General features: G+C 40.7%; 2 protein-coding genes across 2 annotated transcripts; both read left to right on the forward strand.

The window, feature by feature from the left end:
* Positions 1 to 16,498: 16,498 nt before the first annotated feature.
* Positions 16,499 to 17,752, forward strand: LOC121781433 (protein FAR1-RELATED SEQUENCE 5-like). The gene is made up of 3 exons (XM_042179170.1): positions 16,499 to 16,732; positions 16,847 to 17,130; positions 17,284 to 17,752. The coding sequence occupies exons 1-3, from the start codon at positions 16,499 to 16,501 to the stop codon at positions 17,750 to 17,752; spliced, it is 987 nt and encodes a 328-aa protein (XP_042035104.1).
* LOC121781434 (protein FAR1-RELATED SEQUENCE 5-like) lies at positions 17,753 to 18,244 on the forward strand. Its single transcript, XM_042179171.1, has one exon. The coding sequence runs from the start codon at positions 17,753 to 17,755 to the stop codon at positions 18,242 to 18,244; it is 492 nt and encodes a 163-aa protein (XP_042035105.1).
* The last annotated feature ends 7,399 nt before the right edge of the window (positions 18,245 to 25,643 follow it).

Below are 25,643 nucleotides of genomic sequence, written 5' to 3' on the forward strand. Positions count from 1 at the left end.
TCTCTAAAATTGGGTGTGTGATTGTTTCTGGGGTTATGAAAGAAAGTGGGTAAAAACTGGCGTGAACGTGGGATATATATAGGCAAAACTGATAGATATTGATGGATTTGGTGGTTGGAGAGATTTTAGGGAAGATGGAGATATGGGGAAATCGTTTGTTGATAGGTTTGGGGAAATATATTTGACCAAGTAGTTGACTACAAATTTGGAATAAATAATAAAAAAAAAATTCTTTTTTTTACGGGGTATTACAATCTACCCACCTTAACAAAAAATTTCATCCTGAAATTTGCTTACGTCCTTCGAATATAGAATTTCTCCATCATCTTGTCTTCCAAGCAGCTTTCTCTTGTCTTTTAATTAACATTGTAGTTGGAAGTCACCTCGCTGCTACTTTTAATAAATTACGCGAGATTAGACTATATTAAATTAAATCGCGCACTTCGCATCATCCATCCTTGTCTTGCACCCTCTTTTGCGTTTGAACTTCATTTCGTCTTCGCTATCTTCCACTTTTTGAAATTTTCCTCGTATTCTTTTTGTTCTTATCGTTCAGGGAAAACGTAGGAAATAGTAATATAGTTCACACATCAAGCTTGCTCCAACGTTTCACGCAATTCTAAGAAAAAGTTTCATGGTCCATCGGCCTCCATTCGCACTCTCGATCTCCTTGCCTCGTCGTGCCTTGACAAATTAGGGGTTCACCCTAAACTTTCAGATTCTCGCTCGTTTTCGTCACTCAGAAAAGTGATAGGTTATCTCAACTTAAAACTACGGTTCGCGCACGTTTCATCTAGCTTAGTCTTAGGAACTCTACGTTCACAACACATTTCACCACCTCATAACATAAATATCATCATACTTCCATAGCTCAATTTTCCAAAAGAAAAAGTTAAAACTATTTTTCTCGAAACTCAAAAATTTTCGAATAATTCATAAACACAGTATTTCCATTGATCAATTTTTTTTTCATAAAAGATAAATCACCCCATTGCATAACATACATCTTTCTATCACCATAGATTTTCATCTTCTCGCAAAACACACACACACATATATATATCATAGCTCCTCTATCCCATTGTAAAACATACTTTGTTTTCATAACCATAGCTCTTCTCATCTCATTTCCAGAAAACTTTCTTAAAAAAAAATTTCATAAAATAAATTACCTCTTTCTTGATTGAGCGTGGCGAAGCGGGATGTTGAGCCTTCAATGCATAATTATTATTATCATTATTATTATTATCACTATTATTTTAGTCTAGCGAAACAAGTCAAGACTAAGACTGAAAAAGACTCTCGGGTCCAGAGCGGAAAGAAAAAGTTGCTCTGATACCACTTTGTCACGCCCGCATTTTCTAAGGATAGAAAACACGGTTGATCGCGACTAGGGGAGGGTTAAAGAAGCGGGGAAGAAAGGGGAAATCAACACAACTCAACCATAGCCCGAAACAAATGGGAATAGCTCGAATAAAATCAGAGTATCTCAACAATCAACAACTCAAAAGAAACAATATTTAACGGAAGCATTTCGAGAGTAGAATAATGTTACGTATGAAGACACAACATCTTCTAGACATTTGATAGACATTCTTCACTTTTATGCTCAACACCCACCGCGCTCGTCACCGCTCAACCTGCACATTTTTAAAAAGAAATGCAGGGTTGAGTACTTGATGCACTCAGTGGACTCATGCCGAAAACATTTTATAAAAAGATATTTATCATGCCACCATTGAGTGGACCTTGGGGTTTTAACTTTAGAAATCGCCCAAGGCACTAAAATCATTTCCATCGTAAAATTTCGGTTGATCAACCATTTTCCCATAGCTATCTCCCATATCTGATCCATTGATGACAAGGAATGTGGCCACATCCCAAGTCACTAGACCGGCCGACCCAAAAGACGGCTCACGATCTCCATAGGTGTACACTAGCCTGAATAGGGACTCACTCCCTAGACAGACCCGAATTCGATTATCCATTGATGGCAAAAGCCACATCAGATAGGTTCCATAGAATAAAACAAAACACGGCATGACAAATATTCATATCATTTTCACATAAAAATATACTTAGGGCATTGCCCTATTTAAAAAGAAAGCCCACCTCGTTCTCTTGATTCCTCAATCGACTCTTTCTGTTCCAACCTCAAACAATGTGCAAAAGTTCACCCTTTTTAAAAATAACATGAATATGCTAAAATTAGACTTTGCAAAAAAAATTAATTTAAAATATGCATGCATCCTAAGTGTGTGCTCAATTTATCCCTTTCTCTTTTCTTAGCAAAACCTCATATCTCAAACTTGTTCCAACGTCACTCTGAAAATTAAGAAATCAGACTCATCAATTATATACAACAGTCCCAGACATCATTTGAAATCTTTTGATAATCACAAAACTGATATAAGCTAATTATGTAAATTCCAACCACACATAAATTTAAATTACCCAAGCTCAAAAGGTCAATCCTATTAAATCAATTAAAAAAAAGAAAGAGAGTTTGTTTCTTAAAATACTCCCAAACACCACGCATATACTCCTTTCACAAAACATGTATCTATATACATATTAATATCAATTTCCCACTTTAAGACTATTATACACTAAAACTAATTGTGTTCATCAAGTAATATAATTAGTACGGCCTCTACCAATTAAAACAAAAATGAAAGAAAAGAGTCAGCAACATATTTTTTTTAACTCCCACCCACCTTCCTTTTAAAAACTAGCAAAATACGTCACTTATTAAAATACTCCCAACCAAACATACGTACATATTACTATAAAAAGGAAAAAGAGAAGTGGTACTATTTAAAAGCATACTCCCACATGCATCCCTACACGTCTATACTCCCTTCCAACACACGTATATGTACAAAAAGAAACAAAAAAAAAAATTAACTGCATACCCCCTATCGCCAACGTATCTCTCTTCGCGCCGCAGCTGGATTGCCATTGCCGTCTCACCCCTTTTTCTCCCCTCATCTCTCGGTTTCTTCTCTCTAAAATTGGGTGTGTGATTGTTTCTAGGGTTATGAAAGAAAGTGGGTAAAAACTGGCGTGAACGTGGGATATATATAGACAAAACTGATAGATATTGATGGATTTGGTGGTTGGAGAGATTTTAGGGAAGATGGAGATATGGGGAAATCGTTTGTTGATAGGTTTGGGGAAATATATTTGACCAAGTAGTTGACTACAAATTTGGAATAAATAATAAAAAAAAATTTCTTTTTTTTTTTTCCGGGGTATTACAATCTACCCACCTTAACAAAAAATTTCGTCCCGAAATTTGCTTACGTCCTTCGAATATAGAATTTCTCCATCATCTTGTCTTCCAAGCAGCTTTCTCTTGTCGTTTAATTAACATTGTAGTTGGAAGTCACCTCGCTGCTACTTTTAATAAATTACGCGAGATTAGACTATATTAAATTAAATCGCGCACTTCGCATCATCCCTCCTTGTCTTGCACCCTCTTTTCCGTTTGAACTTCATTTCGTCTTCGCTATCTTCCACTTTTTGAAATTTTCCTCGTATTCTTTTTGTTCTTATCGTTCAGGGAAAACGTAGGAAATAGTAAAATAGTTCACACATCAAGCTTGCTCCAACGTTTCACGCAATTCTAAGAAAAAGTTTCATGGTCCATCGGCCTCCATTCGCACTCTCGATCTCCTTGCCTCGTCGTGCCTTGACAAATTAGGGGTTCACCCCAAACTTTCAGATTCTCGCTCGTTTTCGTCACTCGGAAAAGTGATAGGTTATCTCAACTTAAAACTACGGTTCGCGCACGTTTCATCTAGCTTAGTCTTAGGCACTCTACGTTCACAACACATTTCACCACCTCATAACATAAATATCATCATACTTCCATAGCTCAATTTTCCAAACGAAAAAGTTAAAACTATTTTTCTCGAAACTAAAAAATTTTCGAATAATTCATAAACACAGTATTTCCATTGATCAATTTTTTTTCATAAAAGATAAATCACCCCATTGCATAACATACATCTTTCTATCACCATAGATTTTCATCTTCTCGCAAAACACACACACACATATATATATCATAGCTCCTCTATCCCATTGTAAAACATACTTTGTTTTCATAACCATAGCTCTTCTCATCTCATTTCCAGAAAACTTTCTTAAAAAAAAATTTCATAAAATAAATTACCTCTTTCTTGATTGAGCGTGGCGAAGCGGGATGTTGAGCCTTCAATGCATAATTATTATTATCATTATTATTATTATCACTATTATTTTAGTCTAGCGAAACAAGTCAAGACTAAGACTGAAAAAGACTCTCGGGTCCAGAGCGGAAAGAAAAAGTTGCTCTGATACCACTTTGTCACGCCCGCATTTTCTAAGGATAAAAAACACGGTTGATCGCGACTAGGGGAGGGTTAAAGAAGCGGGGAAGAAAGGGGAAATCAACACAACTCAACCATAGCCCGAAACAAATGGGAATAGCTCGAATAAAATCAGAGTATCTCAACAATCAACAACTCAAAAGAAACAATATTTAGCGGAAGTATTTCGAGAGTAGAATAATGTTACGTATGAAGACACAACATCTTCTAGACATTTGATAGACATTCTTCACTTTTATGCTCAACACCCACCGCGCTCGTCACCGCTCAACCTGCACATTTTTAAAAAAAATGCAGGGCTGAGTACTTGATGCACTCAGTGGACTCATGCCGAAAACATTTTATAAAAAGATATTTATCTTGCCACCATTGAGTGGACCTTGGGGTTTTAACTTTAGAAATCGCCCAAGGCACTAAAATCATTTCCATCGTAAAATTTCGGTTGATCAACCATTTTCCCATAGCTATCTCCCATATCTGATCCATTGATGACAAGGAATGTGGCCACATCCCAAGTCACTAGACCGGCCGACCCAAAAGACGGCTCACGATCTCCATAGGTGTACACTAGCCTGAATAGGGACTCACTCCCTAGACAGACCAGAATTCGATTATCCATTGATGGCAAAAGACACATCAGATAGGTTCCATAGAATAAAACAAAACACGGCATGACAAATATTCATATCATTTTCACATAAAAATATACTTAGGGCATTGCCCTTATTTAAAAAGAAAGCCCACCTCGTTCTCTTGATTCCTCAATCGACTCTTTCTGCTCCAACCTCAAACAATGTGCAAAAGTTCACCCTTTTTAAAAATAACATGATATGCTAAAATTAGACTTTGCAAAAAAAATTAATTTAAAATATGCATGCATCCTAAGTGTGTGCTCAATTTATCCCTTTCTCTTTTCTTAGCAAAGCCTCATATCTCAAACTTGTTCCAACGTCACTCTGAAAATTAAGAAATCAGACTCATCAATTATATACAACAGTCCCAGACATCATTTGAAATCTTTTGATAATCACAAAACTGATATAAGCTAATTATGTAAATTCCAACCACACATAAATTTAAATTACCCAAGCTCAAAAGGTCAATCCTATTAAATCAATTAAAAAAAAGAAAAAGAGTTTGTGTCTTAAAATACTCCCAAACACCACGCATATACTCCTTTCACAAAACATGTATCTATATACATGTTAATATCAATTTCCCACTTTAATACTATTATACACTAAAACTAATTGTGTTCATCAAGTAATATAATTAGTACGGCCTCTACCAATTAAAACAAAAATGAAAGAAAAGAGTCAGCAACATATTTTTTTTAACTCCCACCCACCTTCCTTTTAAAAACTAGCAAAATACGTCACTTATTAAAATACTCCCAACCAAACATACGTACATATTACTATAAAAAGGAAAAAGAGAAGTGGTACTATTTAAAAGCATACTCCCACATGCATCCCTACACGTCTATACTCCCTTCCAGCACACGCATATGTACAAAAAGAAACAAAAAAAAAAATTTAACTGCATATCCCCTACCGCCAACGTATCTCTCTTCGCGCCGCAGCTGGATTGCCATCGCCGTCTCACCCCTTTTTCTCCCCTCATCTCTTGGTTTCTTCTCTCTAAAATTGGGTATGTGATTGTTTCTAGGGTTATGAAAGAAAGTGGGTAAAAACTGGCGTGAACGTGGGATATATATAGGCAAAACTGATAGATATTGATGGATTTGGTGGTTGGAGAGATTTTAGGGAAGATGGAGATATGGGGAAATCGTTTATTGATAGGTTTGGGGAAATATATTTGATTAAGTAGTTGACTACAAATTTGGAATAAATAATAAAAAAAAATTTCTTTTTTTTACGGGGTATTACAATCTACCCACCTTAACAAAAAATTTCGTCCCGAAATTTGCTTACGTCCTTCGAATATAGAATTTCTCCATCATCTTGTCTTCCAAGCAGCTTTCTCTTGTCGTTTAATTAACATTGTAGTTGGAAGTCACCTCGCTGCTACTTTTAATAAATTACGCGGGGATTAGACTATATTAAATTAAATCGCGCACTTCGCATCATCCCTCCTTGTCTTGCACCCTCTTTTGCGTTTGAACTTCATTTCGTCTTCGCTATCTTTCACTTTTTGAAATTTTCCTCGTATTCTTTTTGTTCTTATCGTTCAGGGAAAACGTAGGAAATAGTAAAATAGTTCTCACATCAAGCTTGCTCCAACGTTTCACGTAATTCTAAGAAAAAGTTTCATGGTCCATCGGCCTCCATTCGCACTCTCGATCTCCTTGCCTCGTCGTGCCTTGACAAATTAGGGGTTCACCCCAAACTTTCAGATTCTCGCTCGTTTTCGTCACTCGGAAAAGTGATAGGTTATCTCAACTTAAAACTACGGTTCGCGCACGTTTCATCTAGCTTAGTCTTAGGCACTCTACGTTCACAACACATTTCACATGAGTCAAAAAGCCAAAGATTTGCCTAGACTCGCTGGATCAGAATTGGGATATATTTTTTTTTTCTTTGGTGCTCCTTCTTGGTCAGATTTCGACCTTCAGCCTTATATTATTTTTGCTTTTGATTTTCTGGGTCAGGTTACAACTATTTCCTACCCTTATTATTTTTTTTAAACCTTTTCATCATTTTCTTTTTATATGATTAATTATCAACCCGATTGTCTAACTTGATCAACCTGGCTGCCCCTCTTTTTTCTTGCTATCCCCTTTCGTTACCCTTGACAAACTCCATCTCTTTGACCCTCTTTCCTCATGTGATATGAAACTTTGAATTTGGTTTTAAGGCTTCAAAGAAAGGGAAAGAGTGTATAAGCTCGAATTGGCTAACTAGGGGGTGCCTTGACTAATGAGGCGGGTTTGTGGAACGAAGGAAGAACACGGCTCAAATGGTTAAGTCCTAATGCCTTTAGTCATTACTACTTGTGCAATTTTCATCTCAATATTAAAAATCAGCCTCTCATAATTTTTCTTTTGTAAAAATAGTAGAAAGTGTTCTACTTTTGGCTTATAACTCGCATATAGAGAGACTTCACAGTTGGTTTAGAAATTGAGCGTTTCTATCATACTTGCGTCATTCAAATTGATCAAGCTTTTGCAATCAAGTTTTACATGTGAGCATACTGAATCCTTTTTCTAACTCTCCCAAGAAGTAATCAAGTCTTCCATTTATCCAATTTCATGCATATTGCCTATTTTATTACTATCAGGAATTTGTTTTCGAAAATTTTTTAGCATGTATGATTCTACTGTAACTAACCCGTCCCCCCTCCCCACTGCATATGAACTCGTCCTCGAGGGGCTGGATGCAGTGGAAAGAAGGGTTAGGCACAGACAACATCATAACAACAATCAAGGAAAACTTCTCACACTTAGACCGGACACTGGGCTAAGTCTGAGATAGTGCCAGCAATTAAAACATGCTAATGACCACATAGAAATAAAACAGATATAGGCAATACAGAAAACAACTTCCATAAACTTCTCACACTTAGTCCAGACGCAGGACTAAGTGTGAGATTGGAGTACACAATTTACACAAAGAAACAAGGTTAAGGGTGATAGTACTGTCTTCTAGATAGCTGAATCAGGGGAATGTTGCGCTCCTTCCTTATTGTCTCCATTACACAGGCCTTCCTTATTGCCTCTATGGCTTCGTGCTTATCGGAGCTCCTCCTCCTTGGTATTTTTATTCTTTTTCTCCTTCGGGGAGGGGAAGCAAAAGACCTGCTGGCAGCTTTAGTAAGCCCCATACCTTAATTGGTATGGTGGCCCATATTAGGGGGAGGAAAGATACTTTCTTCCCCCTTCCTCTTGCTCCCTTTCTCTGCTATCACCTGGTTACTCTCCACAGTCTTGATTGCTTCAATGACTGCTCCGGTCTCTTGATTTTCTCCTAATCCACTTGCTGTCTTGAACCCTCAGCTTCAAGAAGCAGCTGGTTCATTGCCTGGTGGCGCGTTCTTCTCGGGATGGAGTCTTCTTCTGTGGTCGATGAAAGGTTAAATTCTGCCTCTTTTCGTCGTAAAGGGAGATCACTGGGACGAGGCAGCCCCTCTGTTGGTGGTGGCGGAACAGGGTCCTCAGACCGAGAAATCCTTGGGCGAGCCTTTAGGGCGGTGTGAATCTCCACGGGAAAACTTCTGAGTACGGAGTCCACACGCCTTATGTAAGCCGGGTCCACATATTGGAGTGGGCCGATGAATCTAGGAGGCGATAATGGGGTTCTGGTGGTTGGTGGACTCGGTGGTGAAAAGGATCTCTGATTAATACTGTCGAGACCGGCTCCTGAAGAAAACGAGGAAGTATTAGAGGTCTCGAGTTGATTGCCTTGCATTTCTTTCCGAATGAAGATAGCACAAAGGTTCTGAAGATATTTGATGGAAAGTGAGATCCGGAAAACCCTCTTTTATACTCAAATTCCGACTGTTGAGATCCCCGCTTATTGATATCTCTGCGACCTTTCGTGTACCGGCGCGCCTTTTTAGAATGTCAGATGGCAAAGCTTCCCCGATACGCTTCCTTCCTCTCTCCAGAACGTCCTTTCATTTCAACAGTCGGCGTCGCCTGACACCTCTCTACTTACTGCACATGTCTCGTCATCACCTGCTCTTATCAACTCAATCACTGTTCCACTAATTAAATTCAAATTGCACTGATCACGTGAATCATTAAATCTCGATGACAGCTCACATTATTCCACTTGATCAGTTCCTTTCCTCCACTTCCGACTTTTGATTACCGAAAATAAAACTAAACACACTTAATAAAAAAACTATTTACAAGGATTTGACCGGGTTTCCTTGGAATGTTACTTGATCATATTTAGAGATTTAGAAATTATTGCTTGATCAAGCAGACCATCCATGAATACCCGATCAGTCCTTATACTTGTTTACTGGTACAAGCTAGGCATTGGTAGTGAAATGTCGCCCACTACAAACGCCTTCCTTTCGTTCCTTCCGGGTAGCTCGCTTTGCTCCAAACCGTTGGTCCTTCCTGCGAACTTTGCCCTTTTAGGTTTACGTTGCTCCCAGTTTCTCTGTTTACCTTGATCAATCCTCATTTCCTGATGGATCTTTATGTTTTCACATTTTTTTCTGTTAACTGCTTCCCATTCAAACTCCTGTAGAAGGAGTAACCATTTGATCAAATGCGGGTCTGATCCCTTCTTCGACGATAGGTATTTGATGGCCGCCTGGTTTGTATACACCGTCACCTTGGAACCGAGTAGGTGCTGCCTGAACGCCACAAATGCAAAGACTATCGATAACATTTCCTTTTCTGTTACATCATAGTTCCTTTACGCCTGACCCAATGCTTTTGATGCGTAGAGGAAAACATAACTTTTCCCTTGGATTTTCCGACTTAGTGTTGCTCCCACAGCACAGTTACTAGTCTCACACATCACCTCAAGGGAGTGATTCCAGTCAGGACCATGAATTATAGAATAACTCATCAATTGTTCCTTCAGGAATGAGAACGTGGCTTTGCAGTCATCAGAAAATTTAAACTCCATGTCGTCTTGGGGAAGCTTTGTCAGGATCTGCGTTCCCCCGGCGAAATCCTTGATACGTCCTCCACGGCCCTTAGTGTGCCTTAACAAGATTCTGATCTTCCCCTGGTTAATAAGGTACGGAAATTTTGCCACATGTGTGTGTCTTGCCATGACTGTCCCATGTTCCGGCCAGTTTGAATTTTCCTTCTTGGGCATCAGCTGGGGTTGATGTTGGAAGAGTAATTCTTCCTTTCTCTGCAATCGTGGTTTGACTGTCTTGTGATCTGTCTGACTGGACAGGTCCTTGAATGCCATCGGTGATGCTGGTACGGAAAATAGTTGCCTTGTAAACGAGGGATCCTTCTTCAGCATTTCTTTTAATGGAGCGGCTTGGTCAGGTGGTTTCTCGACCCTTCTTGGCTGAGTAATCTCTCTTGCCTCAGCTGGTTGTGACGGCTGACAAAACTCCATAATTGCCCTTCCAATGGCTTGGTCATCCATTGCTTCAGCCATTGTCGTATCATACCATTCTGCTGCCTCTCTCTTCAGTTGTTCGCCTTCAGCGGAACCAGACGGTGGCTCTTTGAGGGATTCCCTTTTTGGATACTTCTTTTTTCGAGGGCAGATAGCGTTTATGCTCTCCCTGTCCTGTGGCTCTGTTGCAGCTGCATTAATGCCGACTGTAAGTCGCTCTCCTTTAAACTCCAGATTAATTGTCCCATGGCGGACGTCAATGACTGTGTTAGCTGTGGATAGGAAAGGTCTCCCCAAAAGGATTCCAATAGACTCATCCGCTCCTGGTTCCGTCATTTTTATAACAAAGAAGTCAGCGGGATACATGAATCTGTTCACCTTGACGATTTCATCTTCCAAAACTCCCTCGGGGTAGATGCAGGACCCGTCTGCTAGCTGTATTTCCATATTGGTTTGGACGAGCTTAGCGTTCTCCAGCTTCATGTATATAGAATACGGCATAATATTGATGGAAGCCCCTAGGTCGCACATTACGTGCTTCATTTGAACGTTTCTGATAGAAATTGGGAGCGTAAATACTTCTGGGTCAGTTCTATTTGAGGGAAGATCATCAGGTTGGATCTCACCGGTTACTTCCTCTGCTTCGACCCTCCTTCTCTTTTTAGCACAATGTTCACATATGTTAGACTCTTCTTTCGCTGTGACTTGATCAGGGGCGCTGGATTCAAGGCTTTTACTAAGACTTGCCCTGGATGCTGGAAAACTTGCAGTTGAGCTCTGATAAACTCCTTCTGATTTCAGAGAGACTGTGTTAACATTCTCTCGCCCTGCTGGAGGTTGCACTGTAGCCGGAATCTTTCCATCATTACCTCTCAGCTCGCCTAGTGACATGGCGACCTGAGATAACTGCTTTGTAAGCACTTCTAATGCGGCTCTCTGTTCCTTCTGGGCTTCCTGTATTTCCCGCACAGCATCATGAGGCTGATGTGGAACCATCATATCCCCTGGAACTTCATTTTGTTGCCTGTTATTTCTCTGATTAAATCGGCCTCCTCCATGGCCTTGCTGGTAGAAACCGGAAGATCCATATTGCTCTGGTTGGTTCTAGGACATATGGTTTTGTTGATTTCCTTGGTAGTACTGTAGGTTCCCTTGGGATTGCTGGGTTCCTCTGTGGTACTGCGGGACATAACTCACCATTTGATTACTTGGTTGCCTACCCTGGTTGCCATACTAAGGAGCTTGGTGTTGGTACCCCCATTCTTCTTCTTGTTGTCGGTTTGACCAGTTAGGATGTCCTCCACTTGACCATTTCCCTTGAGGTCCACTTGACCATCCTGCCTGACCTCCCTGCATTCTATTTCCTCCTGTGTTTGGTCTATCCAAGATTCGGGCTGGCCAGTTGGACTGCCCGTCGAAGGGTTGTACTTGTTGAGGTTCGGTTAGTTGTGGCTGGCTTTGATTCTGATCAGTCCATCTGAAGTTGGGGTGGTCTCTCCACGGAGCATCTCTCTGCTTCCCCTGGATCCAGTTGCCATTTGTGTTCCAGTGGCCTACTGCGTTCACTTGCTCTACCTCAGGGGGAAATTCACAGTAATAGTAATGATGTTCTTCTGGAGGTGGCGGTTGCGGTACGTACTGTGTCTCCTTTGGTGCAGGTGGTGGCGGTGGTCTCATTTTTTCTACTGCTTCCAGCAGTTTCTTCTCCATCTGCTCGAATCGAGCCTCCAGCTTTTTATAGTTGCGCGCCTCTGCTGCGTGCACTGCTCCTCTCCTGTACTGCCCTCGAGAGGTTTCATACGACCGCTTAGCCTCAATCAGCCTCTCCAAAATATTCTTAGCTTGGCTAAAAAGGGTTTTTGAGAAATCCCCTTGTGCTGCGAGGTTGAGGTCGTTTTTGCTATCCACCGTGAGCCATTGTCTTCGATCGAATGGAAACTTGGGAAACTTTTCTACCGTTGGTTGAATTCGCCTACAACAATAGCTATCAAGCGACGATCGATATGGCTCCCTATGAAGCTTTGTATAGCAGGAAGTGTCAATCCCCACTCTATTGGGATGAAGTTGGTGAGAGGAAGATGTTAGGACCCGACGCTATAAGAGAAATGACCGAAATTGTACATCAAATCCGCGTAACGATCAAAGAAGCTCAAGCTAGGCCGAAGTCGTATGCTGACGTGCGTCGAACGGAAATCAAATTCGATGTTGGTGACAAAGTATTCTTGAAAGTATCCCTGACGAAAGGAGTTGTGAGGTTTGGAGTGAAGGGCAAGCTGAAACCGCGTTTTGTAGGACCGTACAATATTATTGATGAGGTAGGCCCTGTAGCGTACCGCTTGGCGTTACCTCCCAGTTTTGGGAACGTGCACAACGTGTTCCATGTGTCGCAGTTGCGCAAGTACGTATTCCACCCCAAGCACGTGATTCATCAAGAAGAAGTGATCTCAACCCCTGACATGAGCTACGAGGAAAGACCGGAGGCAATCCTAGATCGGAAGGTGCAAGAGTTGCGAAACAAGTCGATAGCGTCCGTGAAGGTGTTGTGGAAGCACCATGGTCCCGAGGAAGCCACGTGGGAGTTAGAAGATAAAATGAAAGAAAAGTTTCCCGAGTTGTTTATGTGAGACGATCAAATTTCGGGACGAAATTTCTGTTTAGAGGGGAATGATGTAACATCCCAAATTTTGTGACATTTATTTAAGATATGTCGATTGGAAATTTCATTTATGAAATTTAAATTGTTGCTACGTGATTGAGTTTGATTATGTGGAATAAATCGTCATGGGGAAATAGAAATGAATTGCTAGTTATATTTAATGTGGAGAATCAATTTAAATAAAGATCATGCATCTTGTTCTAGCCAAATAAAGTGGCTATTGTCGGCCCCTCCAATTATTGGAAATTTTCTTGGATTTAATTAATTGTTTTGGGATATTCATCCAAATTAAATCTAAATCAAATTATCCCTAAATTGTGCTACATGAAACTCGAACTCTAACCTATTATTTTTGTGAGTTTCGGATATCCTCTACTTGAATTAAGAGGATGAATTAGTTTCTTTGATAAAATTGGTACCTTGTTGATTCCTTCATTTATTTTAAATCCAATTAAATCTTGCCACATTTTATTCCCTCACCCCAATTAAATTAAGAGTTGCATTATTTCCTTGTGGCTAATTAAGCCAATTTTCACCCCCCCCTATTTGTAGAGGAGAATATATTTGTTTCCTATTTTGTGGAATTCCCTTTAATCAATACCAAATTAATACCTAAGCCAAATTAATTGGGGATGTGAATATTTTCCTTCTATTGTGTCTCCATCCCACACTTTTTTTAGCTTAATTTCCTTGGGGGAAATCTATTTTATTGCTGCCTATTTTATGAGAGTCTTTTCCTATAAAGAAATTACCAAATTTAAATCATATTCTATTTAATTGAGGATTTAAATAATTTCCTTGTGCACACCATCAAGATTTTTGCCTCTTCCCTCATTATTTCCTACTTGGAGATTTAATTTATTTTGTTCCCTTGTTTATGGAATATTCATTGACTTATTTCCTAAATTGTGAATCTATTTCTCTCCAAGTAAATACCAAATAAATTCCTTATTGAATTTATTAACCTAATTTTCGAAATTTTACCTTCTTTTTAATTGTGGGATTATATTTATTGGCCTCTATTTATTCCTCCATAATTAATTAATTAATTAATTAATTTATGGGATTAAACCTAGGACTATATAATCACCTAAACTAAACCCTAGCCCCCATTCTCCCTCATAATTTTCGTGCCTCACCTCTCCTCCCTCTCTTCAACCTCTCCAAAATTTCTTCCATCCTTGTTCTTGCATCCATTGAAGTTTTACTTTCAAGAGTTCCCGACGAATCGCATCAATCTTTGCTTCTACCGTTTGGTTTTCGATTCAAGAAGGTATAACTAAATCTTTTCCTCATCTTCTTCATTGAAACCTTGTTCTTGATTCATTCATGTATATAGTGAGTGTAGGAATCACAGATCGCAAAATTAATCGGTGGGAATTTGTGTTTGTATGAGAAAACTGTGAATATGCGATTGTGAATGAATATGTGTAAAGTTTGAATGATTCATTGGTGAATGATGTGTGGTTATATGAGAACATGATTGTGAGAACCTTTTGAAGCATGTTTGTGTGTGGGAAGCATGAAAAATTGTGTTTGGTTGTATGAGGAAGAAACCCTAATTTCGAAATTTTGAGACCTGAAAACTGTGGTGTTCGGACAGTGGATTTCGATGTGTGTTTGTCTGACCAAAGGATCTTATTTTGGTTCGAATTTTTAACTGAGTAAATGTCAAGGTGTTTTCTGTGTGGTGTGTAAATTTCAGCCCCTTTTGACGAAAGATGAATTTTTAATAAATTTTTGAATTCGACTGCGCAATTCTGCTTGAAACTTGTATTCTCGCCCAGAAAGTTTCATTTTCTATTTGACCGACCATATGGCCTCATTTTGATGTGAATTTTGAACTGGATGAAATTCGAAGTGTCTTCTGTGTTTTGTGAAAATTGAGCCTCATTGGGCATCGGATGAATATTTGGTGAATTTTTCAAATGAACTGCGCAGTGCTGCCAGAATTTGAGTGAGAAATTTTAACTGGATGAACTTGAATGTGTCTAATGTGTTGTGACCAAATTTTAGCTTCATATGAGGTCGGATGGATTTTTGGTGATTTTTACAAACAAACCGCGCAATTCTGCCAGATTTGTTGTTATGTGGAAATATCACTTGTTGCCAAGTTTTAATGAATTATATGATGCATGTATGATTTGGGAAGGTATCCTGTGACGTGATTATGTGTGACACCTTGAGAAATATTATGGCATGTTGTTCCTTAGGTTGATGAATGTTGGGATGGGTAAATTAAGGGAATGATAAAAGGAACGATAGGACATGCATGGTAATGTGAATTTATGGAAGACTGATTTGTGTTGTGATGATTGGAAAGGGTTATTGTGTCTACGTGAGCACAAGGAACGAGGGTTGCCTTAAGTGGATATTGAATTGATTAAACCAATGAGGTGGCTTTCTTTACAAATATTTTTATTTTCCGAAAATATGATGTGGTGTTATAAGGGTGGTTTAACTTGTTATGTCATGCCATGAATTGTTTTGATTGAGATTGTGTGATTGATGCCTAGTTCATCCGAGTTTAGTCTGTTAGGCTATATGGCTGTGTTGTGAAACGAATTCGGGTCTGAGTAGGGCCGCAAACCCTATCAAGCTGTGTACACTTGGTCGACCGGGAGCCGTCCTTGCTAGTCGGCCGGTCTCGTGGGCGAATAGAGTAGCCACACTTTCGTCGCAATGTGGATTGATGATTGTGATTGATGGATTGTTGAGAAAATGGGAAGATTATTTGACTGGCCAGTCTATGAAACGTTTTTGTGTTCTCGATGATATTTCTTTACTACGTATAAAACTCGAGATCACTGGTATGGATGACATAACTGTATAAATGTTTTCGGCATGAGCCCATTGAGTACAACAAGTACTCAGCCCTGCATATGTTTTTCCCTATGTGCAGGTTGAGCGGGATGTTGCGGTGGATGTTGAGTTGGCCTAGGAACTTTGGATGCGTTGTGTCTTTATACATAGACGTCATCCTTGACTCTCTTTAAACCTTATTTCCGCTGCTATATTTTTGAACTATGCCTCAAGACTTTATTCTGTTTCGTACTGTGTTTGAGCATGTTTGTTTGTGTTAGGCATTAATCTGATGTTTACCCTGTTACTCTGAAATGGTTTTTCGTGAACTAAACCAATTGTTTTCTTTTGGAAGTTAATTGGATTTTAATATTTATTTTCTCCTCTTCTTCTTTTGAAAAATCCTTTGCCATAAGTCGTTGCTAATTAATAATAAATTTATAACATTAAGTTTCTTTAAACTAAAAAAATTTGTTGTCTAAACTTTTAATGAACTAAAATATTATTCCTTTAAGCTAAGTTTTCATATAAAATGTTATCCTTAAATGTTGTCTTTAATGTTATCCCGTGGTCACGATCGCCTCGTTTGTAGTACCCCTAGTTTGGGCGGTCGTGACAATGTATATGCCTGCGCTGTTGGTTTTGATACGCGCAAACAAGCGATGAGGAAGGTGGACGATGTCACAACCTGGTATTACGTTGTATGCAATAGGGAAGGCAAGAAGAAGTCAGACGAAGATGACCAATTGAATGCACGGTTTGGTTTCTCTATCAAGCGCAGACGGTTATCCAAGCGTTGTGGTTGTAAAGCGAGTATATCATTCAAGTTTTTATCTAAAGCAGGATTACCAGGTTATATTATCCAGGAGTTCAACGAGGCTCATAACCATCACATGGTTGAGTCAGAGCATCAACAATTTATGTCAATTAATCGAAAAGTGGATGATGTACATCAGAAATTCATTCTTGACTGATCCAAGGCTAATATAGGGCCCACACTTACATTTAAGGTGTTGAAGGAAATTCTCGGTGGGTTTGACCTAGTTGGTTGCACTGTCGGGGATATCAGGGATGCTTCTCGAGATATCAAAGCATACGCACATGGATTTGATGTGCAAATGGTGTTGCATGATATGGCTAAGATTAAGGAAATGTCTGAGGCGTTCAAATATCACTACGGAGTTAATGCTTCTAACCAGTTTGTTGCTCTATTTTGGTGTGACTGTCTGATGAAGAGGAATTACCACATGTTTGGTGATATTGTGGCCTTTGACTCCACGTACAACACAAACAGGTATAAATTGAATGATGTCTATTGTACATTACAACGCATACAGTTGTACATTATGTAGTGCATTATAACGCATTTTTGATGCATTACTACTCACCTGACGTTGCATTATTCGCTTTTGACGTTGCTGACGATACATTACTATGTGATACACAGGTACTATATGATCTTCACTCCTTTCACTGTAAAGGATAATCATGGAAGACATGTAACCTTCGCGGCCGGATTGGTGTGCAGCGAGAAAACAAGGGCATTTGCTTGGTTGTTCAGACATTTCGTCGAATGCATGGGTGTAGCACCCAAGATGATTGTTACATATCAAGATTTGGGCTTGAGATCAGCTATTGAAGAGGTTCCAGTTGGCAATCGCCACTGTTGGTGTATGTGGCATATAATGCATAAGTTGGCCAACAAGGTTCCTAACAGGTTGCTGAGGGACGACGAGTTCAAGAAGGAATTCAATGCTTGCGTGTGGTCGGACCTGGTAGAACCTGACGAATTTGAGGAGGAGTGGAATAGATTGGTGGAACATCATCGGCTGGAGGACGTTGACTGGTTCACCACATTGTATGAGTATAGGCAATTCTGGATACCGGCATACTTTAGGGATTTTCCTCTGGGATAGATGATTAAGACTACGTCCATATCCGAATCGGAAAACAGCTTCTACAAAAAATTTCTGAAGCCCCGAGCTAACATTGCTGAATTCTACTTGAATTTCAACCACGCCTTTGAATTCCAACGGAACAGTAGAACAACGTTGGACTACCACGATGCCACTGCCCTGCCCATACTAGCCACTACTCTGCCATTCGAGAAACATGCTTCAACGTTGTACACCGACAGTATGTTCAAGAAAATACAAGAAGAAATTGTTGAGGGTAACGAAAGATGCCGCGTGCTTGGATTTTCATCCGGAGAAATGGTTGACACGTACAAGCTTGGGGACAGCAAGCGCAATTCATATGTTTCCGTCATGATAAGAATGATGATACTTACTCATGCGAATGCAAACTATTCGGTCGGCAGGGTTATTTGTGCAGCCATATCTTTTTTTTTGTTCCGGAACAATGAAGTGAAAAAATCCCAGATAAATATTGTGAAAGCAGATGGATGAAGACTCCCTTAGCCAAGGCTGTACATGGGGAGTTTCAGGATGCCCTGCCTACCAGGTCCATCGTTGACGATAGGCAAACTGTGTCTAAGTAGGCGATTTCGATGTTTCATGGGTTTCTTAGACGATTTGAGACCGACATTGAAGTGCTATGTGCATTGGAATCAAAGAACTTGGCAATTCTCTTCAAGTTGGTACTCCGTCAACCTCCGCCTCTTTTCAGAGGCGGATGATTGAAGAGTTTTATGGTATGGTAAGGCCTGAAGTAGTTGAGGTCCATCCTCCGGATGTCGTGAAGACCAAGGGCCATGCTAGCAGCTCAGCGAGCCGTCTGATTTCGAAGAGAGAGAAGGCTATAAAGTATGCTACTAGGCCTCTTAGACGGTGTAAGGCGTGCGATTAGATGGGTCATCACGACTCCAGAAATTGTCCAATGCTTAAAGAGATGGAGATGGAGAAAGAGACGCGGAAGGCCAAGAGGCCAGCTTGACTCAGTTTTGATACACACAACATCAATGTTTTTTTGGACTGGGTAGTCTTGTGATTCGAATGGATGTCATAGTATTCCCAGTGTCAACATTTACCACATCTTGTTATTGCATTATTACACTATTTTTTGTTCATTATTGGATTCTATCTCTTCAAATACTCTATATACTTGGTAGATTAACTCAGTGATGTACCAATGTTCCGATTGATACTTCATAATGCCGACTATATTGAAAATAATGATAACTACTTGATACATAATGCACAGCCTCAATCAAATAATGCACATATGTATATTTCATTCACCACTTTTCCCACACCAGCCAGTAAGCAGACACATAATGCAAAATAATTGACAAATAATGCATCCCAGAACATAACTAATGTAAATTATTAATCGACTAATGCGCACATTGATACTTCACTGAGTTAATCTCCCATGTAAAAAAGCACTTAAAAAGGTAAAACCACACGACTGATAATGACAAAAGCAGCAATTCACCCATATACACAATAATTCTCATAATGCGTACTATATTGCAAATAATGACAACTACTTGATACATAATGCACAGCCGCAATCAAATAATGTACATACTATATTGCAAATGATGCCAACTAATTGATTCGTAATGCATAGCCCCAAAATCAGTTTCTTATAGCAAAATGCACATAACAATTTGTTCAAAATATACCAGGCCACAAGTTGGCTGTGTCCACTATCTAACATGAGTCTACTCAAAATCTGACAGTTTAAATAATCACTCCAGCTATTAATTGTCCCATCAACCTCCATCACACCGGCCTAAAGGCTCACTCACTCCAGCCCATAACTTTCGACCCACTGTTCGAAGTTGAACTTGGCCTGTCTCTCTCTCCAATACCTTGTGGCTTTAGACTGGTTTGTGCCACCTCTGGTGTTGTGTGCACAAGTAAGAAGTGTCTTTGCAAACTTGATTCTGAACATCTCTAAGCTCTTTGTGCCTTTTGCGCTCAGCCCGCACTGCCAGTCCTTCTCCTTCTCCCCGAAGTACGTCTCCATATGGCGCATGACGTACACCCCAGTCTCCATTGTTACTAAGTTGTTCCTCCAGGGCATTGTCACCACATGAGTACTGCATTTTCGTACAAGCCCTGCCATCTTGGGTACTTTGCACTTGGTAAGTGCATCTGCCATGAATTGTTTCTACAACAAATAGTAAAAGTGTGTAAGAAATCTGTATAATGTACATGTTGTTAAATATAATGCTACTGAACTGAGTAAACAAACTACATATACCAGGAGCGAGGGTGTTTGGCCATATTTGGCGCTAAAGGATCTGTGAGGTTCTGCCAAACTGTTTTCTATGATATTCATTTTCCCATCTGGGATATCGAAACACACCACGTACTGATGGCTATCATCCCAAATTGGGAAGAAGAACTACACAATGAAGGGCAAATTACATTAACTGGTATTGTGTACAATAGTATTGAATCTCAAAGCCATTAGTATAATATCCCTCACCATATCGTACTTCTCCCATTGGTAGCATTTCGCGCCAAGCGCTTCCTCGAACAGTATGGTCCAGAAAGAATCGAACTGCCTCTGTTTATCCCAATCTGGAGGAGTGTCTACAACAGTGTGTTTCTGCAATTTTATTGTGCAAACGAGTTCAGTGTGTTGCCGTATAACATCAGTTTGGAAATAAGAGTATAAAATATGTCACTCACACATGGCCTTGTGGAGAAAAAGAGCCTGGAGACCGTCTCTGGTGCCTTGAGCTTCTCCATGTTGTTAAGGTAAGAGCTCCATGTATGTATGATAGCTGGGCTAACAGCCTTGAACGGTGCTAATGTCAAGAACTCAGCCCTTTAATGTATAATTCATAACAAATAATGCACACAACTAGTTAGATAATTTACAGATTTCATAAAATAATGCACATAGGTATCTTGCATTCACCATCTACCCCACATCACACAGCAATTTGTCAAATAATGCCTAAATATTTACAAGAAATGTATACTACCGGAGTAATAATGAATATATTAAGTCACATAATGTGCAAGACTACATGGGAGTTGGGGATTTCAACATTTAACCTATCCACATAAGGCTTCCCATTATGCTTAGTACATTATAAATAATAGAGCTCCATAATGCACACATTCAATCAAATAATCCACTTCTGTAAACTGCATCCACCATTTCACCAACATCCCTCACAGCAGGTAGATATATAATGCCAGAACTCTTTACAAATAATGTATACAAGTGAATAAATAATGTACACTTTCACGCAAATAATGTAAACATAATTGTACAGTTAAAACATATACTGTTGTTTAGCAGCAACCTTTGCCATGGCAGGTGGTTTCCCCTGCCCACCCTTAGCAGCCCCCTCCTTAATGGGTTGTGCTGCCTTCTCAGACTGACCCTATATAGTCAAGCCAGTCACACAAGTGATGTAATGATAACAGTAGTTGCAATAATGAAAGAAAAATAGTTTATAATGCACGAAATATTCAGTATGTACACACCTTGGCTCTCTCCTCTGCCCCTGCTGTCTCTTTTGTTGCTTTCACCGTCCTGGTTTTTCTGCTTGCCACCTTACCACCTCCAGCTTTCCTAATCCCACTTGCACCATCACCAGCTCCAACTGCTGAGTCAGTCTCCTGAAGAATATAACGAACAATTAAAACAAATCCCTAATGTACAAAAGTGTGAATGCCAAAGTGTTTAAGTTTTTAACTGATACGCCAGCCTTGCTCCGTACTCCACCGAGTGCCGCCATGTCTGATGCTGCAGCAGTTGCACCTGCTGAAGTATGCACTTCAGTTCGGACTTGAAGTCCGGCAACAACAACATCAGTTGAGATGATATCAGGGATATCATCACCTAATGGATCGGGCATGGCCGTGTCTCGTTGATGCTCTTCATCTCTCGAATGATCAACAACTGGGGCAACATTTGCTCTGTCATCAACTTGGGGAGCTACACCTCCACCACCGCTGACCCATGTCTCATGTGTTTGCTGTGTAGCAAACGGGTCAGGGCAGTCGAATCCATCCAAAACAAAAGACGGCCTTGCAAAGCTGGTGTTGATGGTCTTCTTCTTGTCATACGCGGCCATCATCTTCTCCATCTCGTTAATCCAATCCTGACTAAACTCCTCTTCATCGTCCCTTGCCTGTGTAAGCGTGGTCACGATCTCCTGATCTTCCACCACATCCCGGTCTTCCATTCCCAACAATTTTCTACCAATCTAACTCCCCACTGGGAAGCAATCATCGTCCAGCAGGTCCACAGGTATGCTCTTGAAATCATCGACCCACGTCGAGATTGCGTGGGCCATCAGTGAGCTTGAAGCTATGAACTTGTCTCGTATTCGCTTCGCTCTATGCCGGCTTGTAGATGATGCTTCTCCTCCAGTCACCGTTGCTAGCCTACTTCTTTCCTCTTCCTCCAAATATCTCTCCTTCTGTAGCCGGGCCTCTAACCTCCCGGTGCCGAATTGGTCGCGCTCAGCGTCCTCGCGTTGCCTCAGGGTCTCTGCTGTCCACCCCTTCATTGTCGGCCAGGCACGGATGACGCGCCTCCGAATGTGAACCACGCGGTCCACATAAGCACACTGATATTATTAATCACATAATGTAAATGGTCAGTAATGCAAATTAATATAAACAGAATGCAAGATATAGAGAGGTATAATGCAAATTATTAACCACAGTAATGTAAATGGCACCACCAGTGAACTGATGCTACAATTGCCATATCATGACTGCACCAGTAAAGGGTAAATAATGTATACATATATATGACCCAAAGGTCCATTGTCATTGTATATATGATGCGTAATTTCCATTGCCATTGTATACATATATATATATGACCCGTAGGCCCATTGGATTGATATCAGAGTCAAGACAAGACTGTCACAGATCCTCTTTAATCCAAATGATTCATGTACTTTCAATATCATATGTAAAACATATCAATTCTATCAACTACATATCCATATTATATTCTACCAAATAATTCCAATACAATATATAAATATATCACTTACACTATTCATATCATATCCCACCAACATCAGCCAAATATTCACTTCAATTTAACTTCTCTCGATCCAACACATAACACGTACTCCCTTCAAAACTCTATAGTTACGTTCATATATAAGTATAGGTAAAAATATCATTTATATATCAAGTAAATTGGAAGTAAAGAAAATATGAAAAGATTTGGGTAAAAATATCATTTATATATCGAGTTAATTGGAAGTAAAGAAAATATGAAAAACTAAGGATTGGGATAGACGAAAATTTACACAATTCAAGGTCTACCTCTTTAATTTAGAGCTTAAAAGCTCTCGTTAATTCTTCTCTTTTCCCCTTTCTCTCTTTTTTTAATGCCAAACTCATAAATATAAGAACTAGCAACGAACTAGCCGACTTATTTATGTAGTTATCTATTACGCCATCCACAATAGAAATAGCTCAGCAATAGCCCAGTCATAGTCTAGCCACTGCCACATCATCAGCACTAAAAATCCTCCTGCCACATCATCAAAACAAGCAAATAGCCCAACCATAGCCTAGCCACATAATATCCACATCACTATTAACAAATATATACAAAATGAAATAAATAACAATCACACAATATACGAAATTTAATTTACGAGACATATACGAGAAACATTAATAATACTATTAAAATTTTAAAAAGTACAATAATTTTAAAAAAGTATAATAATTAAAAAAAATTACAATGATTTTTAAAAAAGTACAATAATTCACTCCTCGTCGCCGTCGTCGTCTCCTCCGTCGCTGAAGCCACCATCGCCTCCGCCTCCGTCGCCGCCGCCTCTACTCCCGGCGGCTTCCCTCCGTGCCGCCTCCAAATCCTCCTGCATGCTCAGGAGCAATGTTTGAAGCAAACTCTTCTCCACGGGGTCCACCGCCGCCCGCCATTCGGCCATCGTCTTGACCATCTGAGCGCGCGTTTATTGACGCACGAAGAATTTGAGATCCGCTGTGGATTGGCCAAGGGGGGATGCCGACTGGACCTCCTGTGAACCCCCGGCGACCCCCCTCGCCTCCCGTTGAGCCCGCATGTGCCCAACCGGGCGAGTACGGCGAGCAAACGAACGAGGGGTCGGGACCTCCTGGGCCGTCTCAGGGAGGTCGTGGGAACCACCGCTACTGCCGCTGAAATCACCGGAATAGTTCAACCGTTGCTTCTTCGGCCAGCCAGAGTCGACACCTACTCGGAACTTCTCGGAGTCATTCAGCACAAGATAGCAGTTCCAGTAGGTGAATTCCTTGTACACCCCCTTCAGGGAGAAGGCTTTCTCTGCTATCCTCCTGTAGTCTTCCTCCGTTTGCCCACTGCTCATCATGCGGAGGGCGTTGGTGTACAAGCCCAAAAATCTGGAGACCGCAACCCTGATTCGGTCCCACCCCTTCCGGCAATCCTCCCCATTGCGTGGCCTCCCCACCGGGTAAAACCTCTGGTAGGCTGTTGCTATCTTGCCCCACAAGTTGACGATCCTCTGGTTGTTCGAAATGAGAGGATCGTCGCAAACACTCACCCACGCCTTGGACAGCGCGACGTTCTCCGCGTCCGTCCACCTCCTTCGTACCGAGTTGTCATCCTCACCCGGCTACGAGGACTCGCCTACCCTTTTCCCCTTGCCTTTCTTCTTTGGGGCGCCCCGACCCCGCCCTGCGCCCCCGTTTGAACGGGAGCATCCGGAACACCGGAAAGATCTAACCACAAGTCATCGAAGGAGAAAGTGTCAAACTGGGCCGGAGGCGCAGCCTCCGTTGGAATCGATGAGTGCGACGAACCAGTCGAAAAATCAAAACTGGGGCGATAGACGTCCCCCGGCGTCCCCTGTGTCGCGGGCGTCCCCTGCGTCGCCGGTATCCCCCCGGGCATCATCTGCATCCCGGGTGCCCACCCCGGCATCTGGACACTGGGTGCCCACCCCGACATCGCTGGAAACGCCCCCGGCGGACTCCCCCCCACTAGTATCCCGGGCATCATCTGCTGCCACGGGTACATGTTGTAGTATGGGTGCATCTGACTCCATCCACCTCCCACGGGGATCGGGGGAGTTTGAGATCCGCTACTCCCTGAAGTAGGCTCGTTGTTGAGATCCATTTACCGTTATTGATCTTGTACAGAAATTTAGATAGAGAGAGTACTCGTTAATACAAGTGGTGCGAATGAAAATGACAGGCAAGTCGCGTATATATAGTGTTTCGGAAAAAAAAATTAAAAATTCGCGCTAGGCGGTGCGCTAGGCGATCCGGACACTGCAATAGCGCCTAGCAGATCGCCTAGCGCACCGCCTAGCGCCGCAGAACCGCCGAGCGCTAGGCGGTTTTTTTTTCGAGAAATCCGCTAGGCGGCTGCAATAGATCTCCTAGCGCACCACCTAGCACCCGCGCTCGGCTAGGCGGTGCGCTAGGCGCTATTGTGGATGCTCTTAGGGATGTGATCAATTACTCACCTCCTAATTGCTAATTACAACTAATTTAAAATCATAGGAATTAAGAGATCTAATGATCTATAATGTGCTATGTGTGATTTCAGTTTTCATATTTTAATATTAAAAAATAAGATTTAACTCTCACATTTAGGGTTTTGAGTCGCAATGTCAATATAGTGTATTAAGATATCAACACAATGCATTAAATATGTCAACACAATGCATTATTGACATTGAACACATATTAGGTTGACATATCATGTTATCCATGTTGACATTAGCTGACAAAAAATATGAAAATTTAGGAGTTTTTTTAGTTTTTGACACCAGAACATATGCATGTAAGATCTCGTTGGAATTCTTATAAAATTATCTTTAATTTGATATATGTTGTGTGAAAATTAATTTAAATTGAGATAATTATA

This window comes from Salvia splendens, chromosome 20, assembly GCF_004379255.2.
Source record: "Salvia splendens isolate huo1 chromosome 20, SspV2, whole genome shotgun sequence".
Lineage (NCBI taxonomy): Eukaryota > Viridiplantae > Streptophyta > Magnoliopsida > Lamiales > Lamiaceae > Salvia > Salvia splendens.

Excerpts from the sequence above, each read along its gene's own strand:
- LOC121781433 (XM_042179170.1), top strand. The coding sequence starts at position 16,499 with ATGAGGAAGGTGGACGATGTCACAACCTGGTATTACGTTGTATGCAAT. Across the intron at positions 16,733-16,846 it reads AGGCTCATAACCATCACATG|GTGTTGAAGGAAATTCTCGG; the intron begins GTTGAGTCAGAG and ends CTTACATTTAAG. Across the intron at positions 17,131-17,283 it reads TCCACGTACAACACAAACAG|GTACTATATGATCTTCACTC; the intron begins GTATAAATTGAA and ends TGTGATACACAG.
- LOC121781434 (XM_042179171.1), top strand. The coding sequence starts at position 17,753 with ATGATTAAGACTACGTCCATATCCGAATCGGAAAACAGCTTCTACAAA.